The sequence below is a fragment of the Hippoglossus hippoglossus genome, chromosome 9, assembly GCF_009819705.1.
Source record: "Hippoglossus hippoglossus isolate fHipHip1 chromosome 9, fHipHip1.pri, whole genome shotgun sequence".
Lineage (NCBI taxonomy): Eukaryota > Metazoa > Chordata > Actinopteri > Pleuronectiformes > Pleuronectidae > Hippoglossus > Hippoglossus hippoglossus.
Genome location: NC_047159.1, coordinates 9,479,233 through 9,499,609, shown reverse-complemented (window position 1 = coordinate 9,499,609; position 20,377 = coordinate 9,479,233). Strand labels below are relative to the sequence as shown.

The 20,377-nt window shown below is 40.8% G+C and overlaps 2 protein-coding genes across 6 annotated transcripts in view; one reads left to right on the top strand and one right to left on the bottom strand.

Moving 5' to 3' along the window:
• Window positions 1–3,658, bottom strand: part of oxct1a (3-oxoacid CoA transferase 1a) — a 41,968-nt gene extending 38,310 nt beyond the window's left edge. The window contains exons 1-3 of one of the 2 annotated variants that reach the window (XM_034595215.1): window positions 3,235–3,658; window positions 1,640–1,748; window positions 673–763 (exon numbers count right to left, since the gene is read on the bottom strand). In XM_034595215.1, coding sequence (XP_034451106.1) covers window positions 673–763; window positions 1,640–1,748; window positions 3,235–3,333 — 299 coding nt within the window. In that variant the 5' untranslated portion in view covers window positions 3,334–3,658. The remainder of the gene's footprint in view (window positions 1–672; window positions 764–1,639; window positions 1,749–3,234) is intronic. The other variant, XM_034595216.1, reaches the window with a different exon arrangement.
• Window positions 3,493–12,105, top strand: c9h5orf51 (chromosome 9 C5orf51 homolog). 4 transcript variants are annotated; one of them, XM_034595218.1, is made up of 12 exons: window positions 3,493–3,629; window positions 4,364–4,473; window positions 5,558–5,704; window positions 6,012–6,143; window positions 6,262–6,376; window positions 6,470–7,885; window positions 8,792–9,057; window positions 9,142–9,362; window positions 9,901–9,976; window positions 10,085–10,257; window positions 10,354–10,580; window positions 11,248–12,105. In XM_034595218.1, the coding sequence occupies exons 6-12, from the start codon at window positions 7,718–7,720 to the stop codon at window positions 11,341–11,343; spliced, it is 1,227 nt and encodes a 408-aa protein (XP_034451109.1). In that variant the 5' UTR covers window positions 3,493–3,629; window positions 4,364–4,473; window positions 5,558–5,704; window positions 6,012–6,143; window positions 6,262–6,376; window positions 6,470–7,717; the 3' UTR covers window positions 11,344–12,105. The 4 variants fall into 4 exon arrangements, with proteins under 4 accessions (XP_034451109.1, XP_034451110.1, XP_034451108.1 ...); XM_034595217.1 differs by lacking the exon at window positions 3,493–3,629 and adding an exon at window positions 3,656–3,780; XM_034595220.1 differs by lacking the exons at window positions 3,493–3,629; window positions 9,901–9,976; window positions 10,085–10,257; window positions 10,354–10,580; window positions 11,248–12,105 and adding exons at window positions 3,656–3,780; window positions 9,413–9,501 and having other exon boundaries at window positions 9,142–9,376.
• The last annotated feature ends 8,272 nt before the right edge of the window (window positions 12,106–20,377 follow it).

The window sequence follows — 20,377 nt, the reverse complement described above, 5'->3', positions numbered from 1 at the left end:
GAGATCACAGGTAGAACACAGGGGAGAACTTGAGAACTCCACACAGAGAGGCCCTCTTGCTGTGAGGAGGCAGTTCGAACCACTGTACCACCGAGCCACCTAATGTAAGCTTCAGTTGAGTCTTGCATTTGACTCCAGAGTCCTCTAGTTTGAGATACTACAATTGTAAGTTTGCAATAAAAAGACAGGGCACATAATAAAGGGCATTAATGTCAGTAGCAGCTGACGGTTATGCGCCAAAAGGTAAACATGTAAAAGTGAGAGACTACCAGCATCACACTTGATTGGCCACCACTGAACACACCTTCTGCTTGTGCCTGCAACTCTGATAACATATCAGAGCTCAACATCTGGGCATCACTCCAGGTAAACACTGCTTGTTTGAAGATATGCAACGAGGTCAACAATACCTCTCCAATTTGAGAAAGTGAAAGTTTACCTGAAAAGAACATACCTATTTTACTTTTACTAAAAATGAAAACACTCAGTGTCTTTGTCCACAAAAGTAGTGATAAATGTGGCTCCAAGAATATTCAAGATTGTTTAACACTGTCACCGGTGATACAGCTGTGAATCCAAACAGAAACAAACTCACCTCTATAAACAATCATTCCTAAAAAAGGTGAGGCACCTGCGTTTGTACTAAGCTTACATGTACACACTTACACTTACCCTGCATTGTTGCTGACGGCAGTGAGACCCCTCACACCAGTCTTCAGTAAACTGTTGATAAGATTCTCTGGGATGCCACATAATCCAAAACCTGAGTTGAAGCACAGAAAACAAAGTGATGTATAATAAGAGTGTCTGCCATGTAGCTGCTGGAACCAGAAAAGTTTTGCACTGTGTACAAATACTGAAACGTTTCCAACTATGCGAGAACAAAAGCCTGCTGTGACATCCGAGTATGATAACGAGCATGCAAAACTAATGCAGGCATTTGGTGAGAAGTTCCAGGATGTGAAATACAAACAAAAGGAACTTTATTGAACAAATAAACCATTTAATGTGGAACAAATTGATGTGCCTGAAAACCCACAACACAAAATCATTGAGCTCACAGGCAATGACAAGTTCAGACTTAAGAACAGACGCTTACAAAGACAGACTGACACAAACCTGGAAAACCATCTGCCAGTAACACATCATCACTACCATCTGACGACTGACGCCTCGCCACAGAGAAACACGTTGTTTTAGAGAGGTTAGTGGGATATGTGTTCATTAAGAATGTTTTTGAATTAAAACGGACCTAACGTCCAATTAAATGGTGAACCATTGTAATTCCTCCCTTGTATATAGGGTGTTAATGTTTACATCTCTAATATTACAATAAATGAGGCTGATTTCTGCTTATCTGTTGTTTCCCCTCAGACAGACGTGTGACACAATGGAAAACATGTTTAACAATGTCACTGTGAACTTGACTATAAATAAGAGCTGTGGAAAATCTGTGGGCTGCGTTTGTGGACTGTAATCAAACAGCATGCCAGAGAGTTCAAGCTCACTTGGTTATTAAATGGTCGGTTAACAACACTTTAAGTTAGTTAAGAACTGTAGATATTTGCCAGCATTTTCACTGAGGTGTGTATGTAACTATTTCAACTGACGTCAGGTTAATAAGTACAGTACATCTTACCTCCCACCAGGATGGTAGCTCCACTGGGGATATCTTTTACTGCATCTGTAGGGTCCGAGTAGAACTGGGAACTTCTCTGGCTGGAGGTGGAAAAGTAACAGCCACAGGTCTGTGGAAAGCAGAACAAGACGTGTGTAAAACAGAAAGTTTGTTCAATTATTTTCTTAAAAAGAGCTCCAACAACAACAACATTAACTCAAAATGTAAATTTCCTGCGAGTTAAAAAAAAGAAGCCACCTGACGGCAGCCACTATGCCCGGCTTAAACGGTTGATCTAGTTTATTCAGTTGAAGAAGGGCAAGATAAGCAGCGCAAATCCTCCAACAAAAGGAGCAGAGATTTAGGGCAACCCACAGACAAGAGCCCCAGTCCCAGAGTGAGCTCAGCTCTCAAAAATACAATCTTGTGTCAATAGAAATCATTGAAAACTTGTGCCTGTGGTGCTCACGTCATTTGAAAAACAATTAGAGATATTTTGTCGTGTTTTATCACAACCATGACCTTTATATTGCCTATGATGTAATGCAGTGCTGATTTGTACTAAATCTGTCTGATGGCATTATCATGAGAAACATTCTCAAAACAATGGCATACCAACATAAAAATAAAGACTTAATATGTCAAAACAATGAATCACTAACACAAAATAATGACTTAGTATCTAAAAAATAATGATTTGGGCTACTGTGTCAAAAAAGTGACTTAGTGTCTCAAGATGATGACTGAGGCTACTGCATCACAATAATAAATTTGTATCTCAAAACAATGATTAACTCAAAATGGTTACTTACTCACTAAACAAAGCCTTGATATCTAAAGATAATGACTTTCTAACTCAAAATATGGACTTGGTATCTCAAAATAACGAGTTAGTGTCTCATCGTTTCAAAGTAGTATCTCATCATGACTCATCGCACAAATTTCGACTTTGTATCTAATAATCATGACTTGTACATTTTATATCATATCGTAATTTTGTGAATTACTTTCTCATAGTCAAGATTTACTATCTCATATTTTCGACTTTCTAATCTAATAATTTTGATTTAGCATTCATCTTGATTTCTTTCACTGGCAGGAATATGTGTGTTTAATGATCATGACGTTGATTTGATCACAGTGAAGCTATGCTGGTAGTGGCACAATCACAATCTCACACACACACACACACACACACGCACACACTTTAATGCAGCATGTCAAGCAGCTTGTTCCACTAATGATCCACATGTGTGTTAAGTCGCTGCTCAGATGAAAAACACTCGCACTGTGCGTTACATGGAGTTAAGGTTGTAACTGTGCTGCGGGATGTGTCAGTGTCGCTGCGTGTGAAAGGACACGCAGGGATATTCTGAGCTAGAGGTCAGTTCACCCACATCATCGGAAAGTTAACTCCGGTCAAACTGAGAGAAACCGTGGAGACTCGTGAACTAGCAGCCAGGGTTCACTTGACTCTTAAAAACCTGAAGGACGGACAGAATAAAACCTCAAATTACATCATGACCTTTTTTAATATTTTCTCCAGACGTTTTTGCAATAACCTCACTTGAACCCCGGGTTGTTTCCCTGCAGCGCGCCGCCATGTGGATACTGACCTTGCTCACCTGGTGGCCGCTAGGTTCGGTTCTGCGGGGACCTGAGATGTTTCTGAGGAATAGACGCTCCGCTCTGCACACAACTCTGAGGGCCGCCATGTTTGAGAGCTTCACACGGAGGAGGAGGATGAAGAGGAGGATGATGATGATGATGATGGGGAGGGGGAGGGGGGTGTGAGCGGAGGATATGAGCGTCAAAAGTCAGGACGTCAGCTAGCACATGCTAACGTGACTCTAACCCGTTCACCTCCTGGCGTGGGTTGACTTTCTTAAACCTGGACGTTACACACGTGCGGTTTCACAGTTTTTATCTCTGCACCGGGCGCGCGCGCACGCTCACGCTCGAGCCCCGCGCCGCTGCCCTGGAAACGCGCGGCGGTGACATCGGAGAGCACGTGAGTAACCCCACCCCCCTCCTCCTCCCGTCGCTCACGTGACGCATAGTTTTAGTCATGGCCGACGACTACAGGCGACAAGGTTTCGAGTTGGAGAGAAGGATATTCGAGTTAGACATCAAGTGTTCGAGCCTCAGAGCCGAGAAGCAAGGTACCGACATGTTGTTGTTGTTATTTTCGCTCTCACCGCCGCTATTCGCGAGTCCGGCCGCGCATTCCTGTTTACTAGCCAACTAGCAGGCTAGCTAACGTTACCTAACGTAGCTCGCAACCATAACAACAGCTGTTGTCTGATGAAACGCTGCACGTCGACGTGTGTACTTCCACTAACAGTTACCTACTGGGTGGGCAGGTGTGGACTTAGTGGGGTTTCGTCACGTGTGCTCACTGACTGGTGGTTTTATTTTTCATTATACGTGTTCGCGAGTTAACCGCTAGCGCAAGTTCGCTAATGTTAGCTAAAATGCATCATTGTTGACAAACGTGTAGCTGACCACGCACGATGCAGCCCAAAGCTGAACAAACCGGAGCCGAGGGCACATTGTTATAACAGCGGCAGTGTCACGTCTAAATGGACGTTGTATGCATATGTTTGTGCGTTTGTTGTCCACACGTTTTGCCACAATTGTTACTACATTGTCACGTTGCATTTGTTGTTGTTGTAACGTTGAAACGTAGATCGCTTCTGTTTATATTTCTAATTGTTAATATGTTTACATGTCGTTCTCCCACAGATGACGACTATTTACAGAATGCGTCTGCCATACTAGACAAGTTGAAAAGCTATTACAGACAAGGAGGGGAGAGTAGCAACCTCTCCAAGCTGCTTCAGGATTACACACAGGTACCTCATCATCACATCACACTGCATCAACTGTCCAGAGCTGCAAATAATGATCATTTTCAATTAACTCTTTAGTTTATGATATATCAGTAGATTTGGATGAAGGCTATTTTCAATTTCCCTGCAGACAGGGTTATGTTGAAACTCGATAGTGCATCTGACGAAGAGGGGGAACACGCAGACGTATTCAGTCATGGTTGATTTATAGAAGACAGGGGAAATGATTGGAAGTTAATGGGTTAAGCGAATGATAAATTACTATATTTCTTCATATCTTCAAAGTCATACACTTTGCCTTTACCATTGGGGTTGATATTTATTTTGGATACTAATACCATGACTTTACAAATGTGGGAGTGAAGTTTATGCCCATGTTGTGAAAGAAAAAAATCATAAAGCTTAAAACAAAAACTTTACAGGTGCCAGGTCCAAAGGGGGTTTTTAAATCAAGGAAAATCAAAGTCGTGATGGAGTTACTTGTTAGTTACAGATTGTTTTTTGGATAAGGTGTTTTTTGTTATGTAAAGTAGCATAAACTCTCAAGTAGTTAAATGTTTTATATTCATACATTACTTTTTACCAGTTTCTTTTTTAGATGTGTAATAAGAGGTTTGGAGAAGAGGCATCAAATGTGGCTACTACTATCTGGCAGTTATATTATGTATCTTCCCTGATTTGATCTTCCTTATTAATGAGGTCATTTATTGAGAAGTGGAAGGTAGTGGTTTCTGACATCGAAACAGATTATTGTTGTTTGAAAATATAACCTCACGGGTTAAGTAACTGTCCACGTTCATTGATATTTGATATTGATAAAAGTCTTTTTCATATCATGTAACAGTATCAAAAGGGAACGTTAGCTAGGAAGTGATTGAATGTTAACATTAGCCCAGGTTGTCAAACATGTTTTATGTTGAAACTAGTTCTGTTTCATATTTTTACACAACGTGCATATTGAAGTCACACAATAGTATCACATGATCATTTTGATAACAGCATTTGAGCTTCCTCACCCTTCTTTGACGTCAGAGGGAAATGACCGCCTTTGTTTGCTGTTGATATATATTTGCTTTTCATCATCTAGGTGATTCTAGACATCACATTTTATGAAGAGAATAAACTGGTGGACCAGGAGTTCCCTGAGGACTGTTCACCATTTAAAATCCAGCAGTTGCTGCAAGATCTGACCGAGCCAGAGGTTTTGGCTGGGAGGCTAGCACCAGCACAAGAGGTTTGCATTTGTGTTTCTCAAAACAGTTTTATTTGGTGATGTGACTCTGTCTTTTAATCAATGAAGTGCTTGGCATGAAATCAGGTAAATAACATCATTGTGCAATATACTGTATATATATATGTATAAGGGAATAAAAGAAATGTAAACTCTATTAGCCTTCTAGATTTCTGGGTGAAGTTTTCCCTGTAATATGGGTGTTCCACTTTATTTTCTCTTTGGTTTAGAGTCTCATAAAACACATTTTGATGCATTTACATCTATGTCAGTGTGTGACAGCACTATTCATGCCTGTGGTCTGTGACAGGTGCAGTCTGTGTTGGGCCTGGAGCTGTTAGAATGCCTCTATTGGAGACGTGGAGCTCTGCTGTACATGTACTGCCACACTCTTCATCAACGAAAACAGTGGATAAAGAAAAACAAGGATACATTCCTAAAGGTACTACGCTCTGAAAATATTTACTTTTACTTTTTTTAGTAGTTTAGTATTTACGTTGTGTTGTGCTGATATACAGATATTAAGTCTAATTCTCATCTGACTGAATGTCTAAATCCAGTGTATTCAGGAAGGTGTGCGATACCTGATGCGGATGCTGCAGGTGAGAAACTCTGTGAAGATAAATGATGGGGTGGTGCTCCATGACACTGCTACTGCAGGCTTCCTATCTGAAGGTAAATATGTCGTCACTTATCGTCATTTAACAAAAAGATTCTTGCTTCTTGTTTGTGTGATCAAACTCGCTGCTTGCTTATATTTCTGGCCAGGCATCTTCTCAGATACACACCTGTTGACAATGATGTACATCGGGGAAATGTGTTTCTGGGCCGTGAAGTATGAGGACTATAGCGCTGACACCATGGATCGGAAAGAAGATCGCCTGCAGTTTCGGGACATTGGCACTCAGATCCTCAACAAATACGTGCTTGCCTGCGAGGGACCTCTGCAAGGCCAGGGTTGGAACACGGAGAATGCCAAGGAAATTCTTAGTATTCTACAGTGAACAACGCTGCTCCTGTGTTGAAGTTGCCCTCAGGCACAGATCTAAGTTCAGTATTCAAATGTGTGTCGACCCCAAATAAAAATTGAACCCATCAGGTGGGGTGTAATGTTGTGGAAGGCTAAGGGGAGGCACGAGGAGTATGTGAAGAAAGAGTCTTTGGATCAGTGTCTACTGGCAACCTCATCAAATGCCAAACGGCCCGTGGCCAAAGCAGGTGAATGCGAGGTTAGAGAGTCTAAGAGCGGTGGTGTAAAAGTGGCAGGTGCTGCAGAGGAGGCTGTTGAATAATTTTTTTTGCCCTGTCCTGCTGAAGAAGCAGTTATCATCCTGATTACAGACTGTTGACTGGGGCACTTACTTTGCTCTAAGAATGTGTTATAATAATATTATTAATATAAAAAAAGGTTATTAATAAAATTGACCTTTTTTTTTAATTTCTTTTTTTAAGATTAAGGATAATCCAGCTGGAGATGAGACATTGCACAGTAACATTTTATTTATTGTTTTGTTTCCATTTTGTTATGCTTTTAATATATTATAATTGCATATACATAACTGTGTGTTTGTGTGTGTGTATAAAAACACACATACGAGAGGCAAAGAGAGGTGTTAAAAAACAGATGACGTATTCATGACCATTTGAGGTGTGTTCAGATTTGTTCATACCAGCTTTGTAATGCACCACTTGTATTCCCATCTATTGCAAGTTTTTGTTTTTCTGCCACTTGAGTAACTTTGATAGTATAACTATTAGTAGAGATTCTGTGTTGTTTGGACGAAAAATCATTTTCTGTTTTTTATGTCCCCGTTGACAATAAACACGCCCGTTTTAAGAAATAAATTGTTTTGCAACTACTCAAAAGTTCAGGTTTTCATAGAACTACAGTACCCACAATGCCGCACTGCCGCCAGCAATGAGGAAGCGTGACAGGTGAAGAAGGAAACGTCAACAGTGTAGTCGTGTGTTGCCATCGCTGTGTTTGAGTGTTGGTCTCCTCACACGTTGGGCGACATGGCCGGAAAGATGCAGCGGCTCAGTGAGTCTGTGGTGATCCGCAGCCTCCGGAGCTTCAGAGACACTTATTTCACAAACAGCGGAGCAGCGGTGAGCGGTGACGGGAGAGCAGGTGGAGACCCGGGGGACGAAGAGGAGCAGCCGGGGCTGTTGGACAGTTTACCGGTGAGACAAATCACACCTTAAACTATCCGTAAATACATGTATGTGTGTAAACGTCTCATCTGTCAAGGTGGGACTGAATTGATCGATTGTAAAAGTCCCACTCTTTACTTTGTATAAAGTTCAAATGATCTAAAGCCAATCAAGGTTAAGTTGTTTTTTTTGAAAAACTTTATTTGAGACTCATACTAACAATACGAGTTCTACTTAAACAGATGCACATATGAGCTAATTAGAGACACATGAAAACATCAATGTAAATAAAGCCAGGGATTGACATGAAAAACTGAATAATAAACACAATGTAACTTAAGTGAAAATTATATTAACATACATTTAAATCTGGAGCACAGTTCTACTGTCTGACAGCTTTTATTTGTCAATTTATCAAGATATTGAAGCAATATTCAGTTCAATTTCTTTACCTTTACATTTGTGAATGTGATATTTAGGAAGAGACATAATTAGATTAATTACAAAGTAGTCTATTATTTGTATGTAGTGTTGGACTTTTCTTTTTAAAAACATTTTTTCCAGTTATCCAAGACAAATCTATAAGCTACAAATATCTGCGGGTATGTATACAATTCCAAAAATATATGGAATCAAGGTTAAGTTGTGCTAGAGGTGAATTATTTCCACCACTGTTTTCAAGAACAGATCGAGTTTGTAGCCTACTTCTTACCTCCACTACTACATCATGTACTACAACAACATTACAGAATAAGTATCTGATGGTTTGTATTTGCAGATTCTGATATTGTCTCCTCTGTCTCCATGACAGAATTTTCTAATAACACCTTAACCAAAAGAAAACACAGCATCAGACTTATCAATATAAGGAATCACATGTTAAGGACTTCAAGCTATAGAAACAATAGTAATTGATGTATCCTGACCTCCCTTAAGGTGGACCTGCAGTTCCTCGTCATGACCCTCCTGTCTCCTGCGGACATCTGCCGACTGGGAGCCACCAGTCGCTACTGGAGGGACCTGGTTAGAGATCCAATACTCTGGAGGTATTTCCTGCTCAGGGACATGCCATACTGGTCCTCCATTGATCATTTGACAATGCCCCAGCTGGAGATGTTGAATGCACCGATAATCAATGAAGACGAGAGCCTGGTTGAAGGAGAGGACAAAGGGATGGAATCAAAATGTGACTACATGTCAGAGTGGGTATCTTTGTCTGCTTTCCAATGTCGAGGTCAGTTGGATACTACAGTATTACCAGTATGGTCTGTTTCTGCCTGTAACAGATACCTGAGAGGCTCTCCATCCTGCAGACAGCAATGGCTTCCTTCACGGCCAGCGTACGAGCGTGTGACCTCATTTCTTCAGTCTCTGGTGCCCTCGTCTGAGCCGCGTTATGCCATGTTCGGCCCCGGCATGGAGCACCTGGATGTTTCTTTAGTCACGCGGCTCATGCTCGCCCCAGATGTGCTTCCTGTGTCAGGCACTCCCCACAGACAGATTAACGGTGAGATACCTGTGATAAACCTCTGTTCTGAAAGCCAAACTCTTAAAAAAACCGCTGCTGTCACTGGAATTCGATTGTTTCATACTCAAAGTGTATAACTGAAGTAATACATGCATACCTCCTCCAAGGCCAGTGTCCTGTCTCTCCATGTTGAAACAAGTGGGGGAAAAAATGCTCCATTGAAATAGCTTGAGTTGTTTTTTGAGTAATCCTGCTAACTAACAAACTCAGAGGACAGTTACCTCTGCCAAAGCTCAACAGTCCCCTTATGAAAGCACCTATGAAGTCACTAGATCTTGATTTTTATTCATAAATTATCCTCTGAGAAATCAATGAAAGTGTCAAAAAAAATGCCCACAATTCCTGGATTTGGTTCTTTTAAAATTTTCAGTTATTGGTCAAGGAATTGGTTTATCTTGCTTGTTGTAGGTTTATTTGCCTACCGTTAGGTGGCAGTATTGGCCCAGGATTGTTACCAATATACTTCAGCCAAGATACCCTGAGTATGCAACTAAGCACCCCCCTTCTTTTATCCCAGGGATCGGCTCAGGGATCAGTTACATGTTCAACAACCAACACAGATTTAATATCCTCACTCTGTACTCAACCAATAGGTAAGAACTCAGTATCTTGTGTTACCACATGAGTTGCTTTGTTTGTTATTTGTTTTCTGCACGTTGTGGTGTTTATTTAATGGTCACAATAAGTGTATTTGTTTGCAGGGCAGAGAGGGAACGAGCCAGAGTGCAGCAGCAGGGCATCAGTAATAAACTTTTTACCATTGATGGAACAGATGAGTCAGGTTGCCCCATCTACAGCCCTGCCCCTCAGGTCCAGCTAGTGTGCCAGGCGGTGGATGGGTTCATCTATGTCGCCAACGCAGAGCCAGGGAGAGGTGAGATGACGATGCATTCATAATTGGAGCTTCTGCATGTTGGCTGTTGAATCACGAGTGCGGAACATTTGCATGAGCGGCCATGTTTTTAAACAGACGGGGGGAGTTCTGAGGTGGCTCAGATCCAGGCTGTGCTGAGCCCAGTGAGGGGCTCCACATCCAGGCCTTTGCTGGTGCTCTCCTGTGTCGCCAGAGAAGAACCGGAAGCTGTTGGCGCCACCAGCCAGCGGAGTAGTGCACACAGGAACACGGCCAGGCGTCGAACTCCCTGTGTTGAGATGGCAAAAAGACTCTGCCTACATCAAGTGGCCAACCCCTGGATGGTAACTGTTGGATTTTTGGTTATTTGAAAGGCTTCTATTTCCTTAACTGTAAATTTATTACAGCAGACATGTAGGAAGAGAACAGGTGTAAACATTAAAATGAATGATGGCTGAATTCCATTTTGCTGCTTTAGTTTCAGGGTTCTTCAGGATTTTTCATGCTTGCTCACCACCACATGCTCATGTCTTCCTGAGACTCTTCAACTGAATTAAACCACAGATTTTTTTACACCAAAATTGGAGGTTATATGCAGGTAAACCCACTGAAAAGGTGATTGTGACTCATTTCCCCTCTCCAGTAGACACTCTTTTTCCTGTTTTTTTTTCCGCCGGTGCGTCATGTTCGAAGTCATAAGTGCACCGAAAAAAACAGAAACTCTCTCACCTCGCTGTCTTGCCAAATTAGCATGTTCACCCATGTGTCTCGTTTCCATCACTGCCAACCGAACCCGGAGCCGATAAAAACCTGAGTCTGTTGACCGGGGAGTGAATTCCGTTTGTACCTGGTCCCATTTCAGACAAAAGCCAGATGTTAGTAGGTGTTTTGGTTTTTTTGGGCCAGTGGAATATGGGGCTGTACTGTTAACATGTCACATTGTCTGCTGTGAAAAACAGGTCTTTATGAGCAGAATTGAACCCCCTGCTTGTTTTTCTCTGTGGTGATCAGGTGCAGGATACAGTGGCAGAATCCCTGTCAGGGCTTCTGGATGGCATTTCCTGGCTGCTGAGATGTTCTGGAGTCAAACTCTACGGTAGCAGCTAGTTCCCTCAACTCCTGTTGCATCCAGATGGATTAATAACACAGCCCTGACGGCTGCATTATCCCAACTCCAAGACAAACTGCGGTTTGTCCTGAGAAATGTGCACCACATGTACGCTGAGTGTCTCAGGACTGGAGCGCTGCCCGTGGAGTCTAATGAATTGGATGAGCAACAGAAGAGACTGACTATTATTCATCTGGAAGACCTGACAGAGACTCTGTTCTTCATAATAATAATAATAAACTTAATTTATATAGCACAAAACAACCACTACAAAGTGCTTCACAAACAAGAACAAGCAAAGGAACAAGGACGACAGCAGGGAACAATTATAGCCGGCACACAAAGCGGTTTGATGTAATGGTAAAATATTGGAGAAAATGAGAGACATGGGAGAAACAGATAAAATACATAACAGAAAAATTATTGAGTAAAAAGCTTGAAGTGAAAACAATAATTTAACAAAGTAGAAATAATATTTTGATGAAGTAGAAATAATACTTTGAGGTAGAGTTGCAAAGGAAGGCAGTGAAGTTTCCTGCCTATAGTTTCTCCTGGTAGGTGGTGGTATAAATATATGTTACAGTAAGATAGAAAATGAAAGTGACTCCACAAACTGGTTTGTTCAACATTGTGTTCTGTGGAGCAGGAAGTGACAGAAGCGTTCAATGTTTTGAATGAAAGAACACGATAGGTTTAAGGTTTATTTAATGTTTTATTTGAAAAGAGACAATGTACATTAATCAAGATTAATCCAAATGTAGATTGACCTGCCAATTTTCATCAGCAGTTCCTTTGCCAGATTGTTAATCGTCATCCTGCAGTGATAAAAAACTCAGTTGTAGAAGTAGGAAATGAAAGTGCAACAAGCTCGTAAAAACTCGTTTTTTACAATCACTGGTGAGCTGCTAACTCCTCAGTTGGTCCTGTGTTTAGTTTATGAGAGTGTGCAAATTTTTTGGCATGACATTATTCAATACTCATGATGTAAGTACTTTAAAGAATGGAAATATTTTATTATTAGTAATATTTTACTCTCGTCTTCTTTTTCTTTATTTGTATTGAGTGTGTGCCAACAACCCTCCAGCTTGTATGATTTCATACAAAACCCACAGACTTTTGATCAATGATTTCTTCTGACATACAACGATGTGGCTTTTGCTTCTTAACTAAAATAAAAGCAACTTAATTAATTTGTATTGTTTTCTAATTCATGTTAAATACTGTGTTTAAGTGGTAAATGGATTGTATTTATATACCACTTTTCACAACTACACAGTTGTGTCATTAATGTTGAATATAAATTTGTTGCACAATTGCTTTTTTTTTACCATATTTTCAAAATAAAAGATTTTTCCAATGGCGTCTAAAACTATTCTATGTATGAGGTTTTCTGTCTTTCCATTATTGTTTTTTCTTTCTATCTCATGCACATAGTCACAGTTTAAAAAACGTGTGAGCAGTGGAAGCTATTTACTTCCTACTCTGTTAACTGGTTCCCTGTGCTTCCTTGCCTCTGAGGTCACAGCTGGCCTCGTGTGTGTGTGCAAGTATGGAAGAATATCCTGTTGTGGCCACCAGGGAGCGGTACAAATTTTTGAATGATTCAGTGCTGGATTATTGAAAGTTTGGCCTTTTTAATTGCTTTATTTTTTTTTTTTATCCTTGATTTAATTTCGGAATTCTAGAAGTTTACGGATGTGTTTCCTGAAATACATTAGATTATGTAAATATAAGACATACAGCCAAAGCCAAATCAAAAAATGTACTGTGGGAAGATGACACAACTTGCCTCTACATGGAGCCAGGTATTAAAAAAAATGATTGACAAGTGAAGTGGTTCCATGACCACAGAGATATGGAATCTGAGAAATTATATTTACAGATTCATAATAATCACACAGGAGTTTGTATTTCCACAGCATGAAGTATTTTATTATTATTATTATCCCATTGTTATTTTGGTGCATTTAGTTTGGTGTATATATATATATATATACACTATTATTACTATTTATTTTATAGTTTAAGTTCCTCTCTGTGGCTGTTATTGTTTAAAGGTTCAGTGTGTAGAATTTAGTGACATCTAGTGGTGAAGTTGCATGTTGCAGCTGAATACCCCTCACCCTCCCCTTCCAAACATGACAGAGAACCTGTAGCCTTCAGTTGTCATAAAAACTCAAAGGGTGTCTAGTTTGTCCAGTCTGGGCTACAGTACAAAACATGGCAACCTCCATAGAGAGGACCCGCTCCCGATGTAAATATAAAGTATTTAAATATAATAAAGGGACCATTCTAGGGTAAAGAAAAAAAACACTAGTGAAAACATCACTAGGATGATTTCAAATACAATTTCTGCCAATAGATCCCTTTCACCTAAATCTTACACACTGGACCTATAAAAAACAAATTAAGAGTTAATCATAAGAACCTGGAAAATGTGTCTTTATTTCATCAGCACATGTGGCTGTTAGCAAACATGAGGAATACACAATAGATTACATCCACATTTATTGAAAATCATTCCCTGACACTCTCCATGTCTCCTTTTGTGCGCCTCACTTGTCTGAAACCGAATTTGCAACACTTGAATCATCCCTCCCTTAATGTGTTAAAGTTGTGTTTGCGCCAACTGTTTCATATTCAGTTGTCCCCGGCGGTAGCGCTCACATGCCATTAGGGCCACATGCATGACAAGATAATGTGCTTCACTGACGCTCTTTTGTTCTAGTCCCCTAGGTAACCACAAATTATTGGCAAAAGTATGTTTCCTCCGCAGCCTGTCCATCAGAAGGCTCCTCAGTCTCAACAATCATTTTCATAGACATACAGATTTAGAACAGCCATGATTGGTGCAATTTAGGGGCATTAAGCTGAGCAGAATGGTGGCGAGGCAGAGATTTATTCTTTTCTTTTTTTTACTGGTGAGATTTTGAGGGAAATAATGGAGGGTCGGCTGTGTGTGTGTAAAATGTGTGTTTCTATTGGAGATGCGCACAAAGTGATTTTTCATCTTAACATCATCCTGTTCACTGTAAACAGGATGTTTTACTCTTTGGTCCCCACTTTACAGTTATTTACCTATTGTGTGTTTGTGTGCCAAGGCACATGCTTATGTTTACACAGACTGTCCCTGAGGATGGAACCACATTAAATAGCTACTATACAAACCATGGGAAGCTGTTTTTAGGGCAGGTATGCAGAGAATAACATTTCCTAATCCTATAATATTACTCTGTGATCCTGAGGAAGAGACCCACCCGTGAAGAGCTGGCACTGACAACCTGGACGGATGTGAAGTGGTTACAGAAGATACTGTGGGTTTATAGCTAGTTTGGTTCCACCTCTGTAACTAGCTGGGTTAGGATATTTTCAAGGTCTGTTTATTTAGAGTGCAGACTGTAGACCATTAGCACACATTTCCACATAATGGTGGCTGGGGTTTGGTCGGGGGGGGAGGTTCCCAGGCGATATTTTGGACGAGTGAACTGGTAGAAAACCTCCAGCCTCTTATCTCCCACAATCAACAGGAGGCCGCTGAAGTGTCATGAGGAAGAAACGCTTTTTTTACTGACCTCAAGAATACAAAGCATTCAAGGTGTGGATTAAGACTCTATCGTAGCATTTTTAAAATACAAGGTCTGAACTCAGCATTTTTACCCGAGTCCCTTATGAAGCCTATTTAACTTAGACATTACCTGAATTGTTCACAGGTGCCTGTGACTTTATAAGGTTCATTTCATATTGCTCTCTATACATTCTGATGTAAAAGCAACAAATAATCAACAACATTGCACAGACACTTTTTTACTTACTTAACATGGAGAATATTTTTGCATTGGTATTTCCTATATACAGTGCCTTGCATAAGTATTCACCCCCCTTGGACTTTTTCCCATTATGTACTGTTACTAACTGGAATTCAAATAGACTTAAATAAACTTTTTCCCGTTTGATCAACAAAACATGCATAGTACTTTGGAGGTGCAAAATAAATTTTATTGTGACACAAACAATAATGAGAACAAAAAAGTTGACATCTGTTGGGTGCATAAGTATTCACCCCCCTGTGTCAATACTTGGTAGAACCCCCTTTCGCTGCAATTACAGCTGCAAGTCTTTTGGGGTATGTCTCTACCAGCTTTGCACATCTAGAGATGGAAAGGTTTGTCCATTCTTCTTGGCAAAAAAGATGAAGCTCAGTCAGATTGGATGGAGACCGTCTGTGAACCGCAATCTTCAAGTCTTGCCATAGATTCTCTATTGGATTGAGGTCTGGGCTTTGACTGGGCCATTTTAAGACATTAACATTCTTTAATCCAAACCATTCCTTTGTAGCTCTGGCTGTATGTTTAGGGTCATTGTCCTGCTGGAAGATGAACCTCCGCCCCAGTCTCAAGTCTTTTGCAGACTGCATCAGATTTTCTTCAAGGATTTCCCTGTATTTGGCTCCATCCATCTTTCCCTCTATTCTGACCAGTTTCCCTGTACCTGCTGAAGAGAAGCATCCCCACAGCATGATGCTACCACCACCATATTTCACTGTTGGGATGGTGTGCTCAGGGTGATGGGCAGTGTTGGGTTTTCGCCACACATAGCGTTTTGCATTGAGGCCAAAAAGTTCAATTTTGGTCTCATCTGACCAGAGCACCTTCTTCCACATGTTTGCTGTGTCTCCCACATGGCTTCTGGCAAACTCCAAACGGGATTTTTTATGGATCCCTTTCAACAATGGCTTTCTTCTTGCCACTCTTCCATAAAGGCCAGATTTGTGGAGTAGACGACTAATAGTTGTCCTGTGGACAGATTCTCCCACCTCAGCTGTGGATCTCTGCAACTCCTCCAGAGTAACCATGGGCCTCCTGGTTGCTTCTCTGATTAATTTTCTCCTTGTCCGACTCTTCAGTTTGGGTGGACGGCCTCCTCTTGGTAGGTTTGCGGTTGTGCCATATTCTTTCCATTTTCTTATGATGGATTTTATGGTGCTCAGAGAGATGTTCAAAGCTCTGGATATTTTTTTATAACCTAACCCTGCTTCATATTTCTCCACAACTTTATCCCTGACCTGTTTGGTGAGCTCCTTGGTCTTCATGATGCTGTTTGTTCAGTAATGATCTCCAACAAACTCTGAGTCCGTCACAGAACAGGTGTATTTATACTGAGATTAAATTGCAGACAGGTGGACCCTATTTACTAATTATGTGACTTGCAAATGTGACTTGTGAATGCAATTGGTCGCACCAGATCTTTGTTAGGGGTTTCACAGTAAAGGGGGTGAATACATATGCACTCAACACTTTTCAGATTTTTATTTGTAAATAATTGTGAAATCCATGTAATATTTCCCCCCACTTCCAAATGATGCACTATTTTGTGTTGGTCCATTACATAAACTCACGATGAAATAAATTTTAATCTGTGGTTATACCATGACAAAATGTAGAAAAGTCCAAAGGGGGTGAATACTTATGCAAGGCACTGTATATATATATATATATATATATATATTCCCAGAGGTTTTCACTGCTCAATGAAACCTCAGTGAACTCAATGTCTCATTTTATCGCCTTATTTAAATTGGTTTACTTGCAGCTTTTCACCATTTGGAGTGTAAGTCAAATATTGGATTTCGAGACCCATATTTACCAAGTAACTGCAAAATAGGGTAATTTTTCTCATTTTTACATTTGCACAGAGGTTAACTTGAAACATGTGGTCTGTTGATTATGTATTATTGAAAACACTGTTTGTGTACCTAGAAATAAGTGGGGTAGAAGCAACAGTTGTACAGTGTAAATCTATAATTCTGCACTATTAACTATTACTGTTGCATCGCTACCTCTGTTTTCTGAGGCTCTCATTCGAGGTGATGTGTGTTGAATTGCATTTGTGTCGGTTCATTTATTAAAATCAAGCGTCATTAGTGCAAAGATAATGCAGACATGCAATAATCACAGCAAACACATGGATGCTGAGTAGAAGTAGAAAGTAAATACTATTATTCTAATGAAGATTTGGTTCTGTGTTGATAAGTATTTGACTTGTAAGACTCAACTTAACTCTAAAAACTGTAAAAAGGGTCAATGCAACCAGCTGTTTCCCACTACCTTTCTCCAACTCCTTCTTTTTCACATCAGCCTCTCCAGCTCCTGCTGTTCATCTTCTTCACCTTCGTCCCATCCCACTCCTTCCACGCTCTCCTCCTCTCATTAGAGTTAAGTCCCTGATTTGTATTCCACGATAACGGCCAAGATTAAAGAAGGGATTGAAAAAAAAAACATAATTTACATGATGCATTCACTGATTAGGGTAAGCGTCTCTCTTAATTGTGTTGTTTTGCACATGACGGGCCTCTCATGCTGATACTCTGTGGATCTAACTCATCCCATGCAATCTCACCAGTTCACTTCAATTTCCTCCCTACACTTCACTGCATCCATCCCACCGCCCCCCGCTGTCATGTATGTGGCAGGTTAGGGACTCGTAGCACTGGAAGAGGGTTCAGAACTGTTAATGGTGAATTATTTGTGAATCACTTTGAACCTATCCACAGCTCTGCATTAAAGAAGATATGTCAGCAGGAGCACAGTGATGTGCCCTATATTTGCTGTGTGTGCAGGTCCCCCCCCTGTAGCCATCTCCTCTCCTTTATCCTAATCCAATTGGCAGTAGGGTGCAGACACAGTTGGGAATGGCCACACTTGCAATATGAGCCTGTACTAAATACATTACAGGTGACTTGAGGGGGATGACACAAAGGGCACTCTTAAATTATGTGGAAAACAAAAATAGATCTTACATGGCTGCTGAAAGGCATGCTCCTGCAGAAACCCACTTATGGCCGTGACATATGTTGGTGCAGCGACTAATGCACGCTCAGTGAGGAGGCTCAGAAACTGGAAAAAAAAAAACATCTCGTAAAACAACCAAGGATTCAGACTTATTCTATTTCCACACTGGTGGTCTTGCAGTGCAAGGAAATGACAGACAGAGCAAAAATAATAGAAATAATACAATAAAACTGAATAAAATGTGTATTTTAAAAATGAAATTTACAATAACAAAATAAGAAAACTCATTAAAAAGACACAATAAGATCAAATAAATAAGTAAGGAGTCTAAAGGCCAGAGGGAAAAAGCTGTTTGTCAGACAGCTGGTGGCGAGTCCATTAAATAAATAAGAAAATAGATGGAAAATGGAAATCTGATGATAGATTTTTAATATTGTTAATAAATGCTATGAAGAACAAAACACAAAGCTTGTGTCACAAGACAGACCCACATTGCTGCTTAAAACCTATTAAATACACATAAATGAGACACGTGAAGTGAGACGCTCCTTAATTACATTGAACTTGAGCACTATTGATTATTTGAATTGATCCATGCACCATCCCCCCACTGATTGGTTAGTCCCAAACAAATCAGTTTGACTATTTTAGCCTTTATATTTTTGTTATTATTAAAACTACATTCTTTTGTCAGGTTTTGCTCTGTCATTTAGCAATATTCTAGCACCTCAAGCTGAAAAAGCAATCGTGGATTAACAAAATACTGGAAGTGAATTGAAGAATGAAGACCACAGTTTTGATGGTTAATCTGATGACTGCACTTATACTTGTTTACCGTCACCCACAGTAAACATCCCACTTGGGGTGTAGCTCAAAGGGGCTGGTTTGGATGCAGCCCAGTTCAGGCCGCTGCAGCGCCGCCACAGTGACATCAGTCTGTGGGCCGTATGTATTGTTCTGTTGTCACATTCAATACAGCCTGAGTCCACATGATCACTCAGAGCAGACAATCACAGGAACGAGTATTCCATAACAAAGGAACTAATTCAATGGACGCCCCCCGCTCTCCTCCAATCAGAGCTCTCTACCAATACATGTACAGAGGTCACTTAATACGACCTAATTGTTTGGCCATGTCTGTTGCTCTTTGGTAATTAATATCACAAAGCGCCTCAAGTCAAGTGAAAGGTAAGCAGAGGAAAGTAACCTGGAGTTACCCTGCTTGAATTGACCCTTTTTAAAAGTACATTAAAAAAGGTATTGAAGGAAAAAATGAATAGTGAAAGATGGTAAACAAATCTCAGTGAATAGGTTTCAGTGGTACTTGTCTTTCTCTTCCTCTGTGCTGCAAGCTATAAATCATTGAATTTGTACATGAGAGCAGCCTTGGTAGCTCATCGAGTGTTTTTATGGGCACTGCAGCCGGGGGGGAGGACTTGAGAAAAGCTCGGCCATAACTTGTGGACCTTGTAAACGAAAAGGGGACAGGGAAATAAAAAATACAAGGACGGCTCCGCTCAGTGGCCTACAGACAGGCCAATTCCATTTCTTTCTGTGTATCGCAAATTATGTCAATACACACCGGCTCTTTGCATTGGCAGGAGGAGGAAAAAATACAGACTCCCAGCCCTCCTCTGTGCCTCTGCATGTTTATCTCTCTGTCTGTGTTTCTATTTACAGCTGAGCATGTTGAATACTGCTCCTGACACAATGCAGTTTATTCAGATCTGTAATACCACCATGCGTCTCGAGCTGAGGCCCACTGACCCTGTTTGTCGACATGATCAGACTTCAAAAGTGTAGTGTGTGCGGTGTGCTTGTAAAGGGAGGTCAGTCTGAGCATGCTACAGCAGTATTATCCTTGTATGGCTTTTCAATGCTGCACATTTTGTTTGCACTGGATGGATGGATGTCTGTCTTGGGACGATCGTGGATTCAAAGTTGAATCCTGCGATGAAATGAAACAAATGAGCACAAAGGTCCACTCGGGCAAACACAGGCAGTCTGACTGTGCGCAGGGAGAGAGAAGAAAAAAACCTGCAAAACCAGCAGCAACAGCTGGATGGGTGTGTTTTTCTCTCACGTGTCAGGGGTGTTTTTTCCTCTCCTGGGTCGGGGGGTGTATATCCACTGACAGCTGAAATTCTAGGCGAGCCTCTCGTGGCGTCATGCACTCCTCCAGTGGACCCTGCACGTGAGACTGCACTTTTTTTTTTGTCACACCATTCACAAGGCACTGTTTCAA

Coding starts and splice junctions, on each gene's coding strand:
- c9h5orf51 (XM_034595218.1), top strand. CDS start 7,718: ATGGCCGGAAAGATGCAGCGGCTCAGTGAGTCTGTGGTGATCCGCAGC. Junction 9,058..9,141: donor AAATGTGACTACATGTCAGA/GTGGGTATCTTT, acceptor TGCCTGTAACAG/ATACCTGAGAGGCTCTCCAT. Junction 9,977..10,084: donor ACTCTGTACTCAACCAATAG/GTAAGAACTCAG, acceptor ATTTGTTTGCAG/GGCAGAGAGGGAACGAGCCA.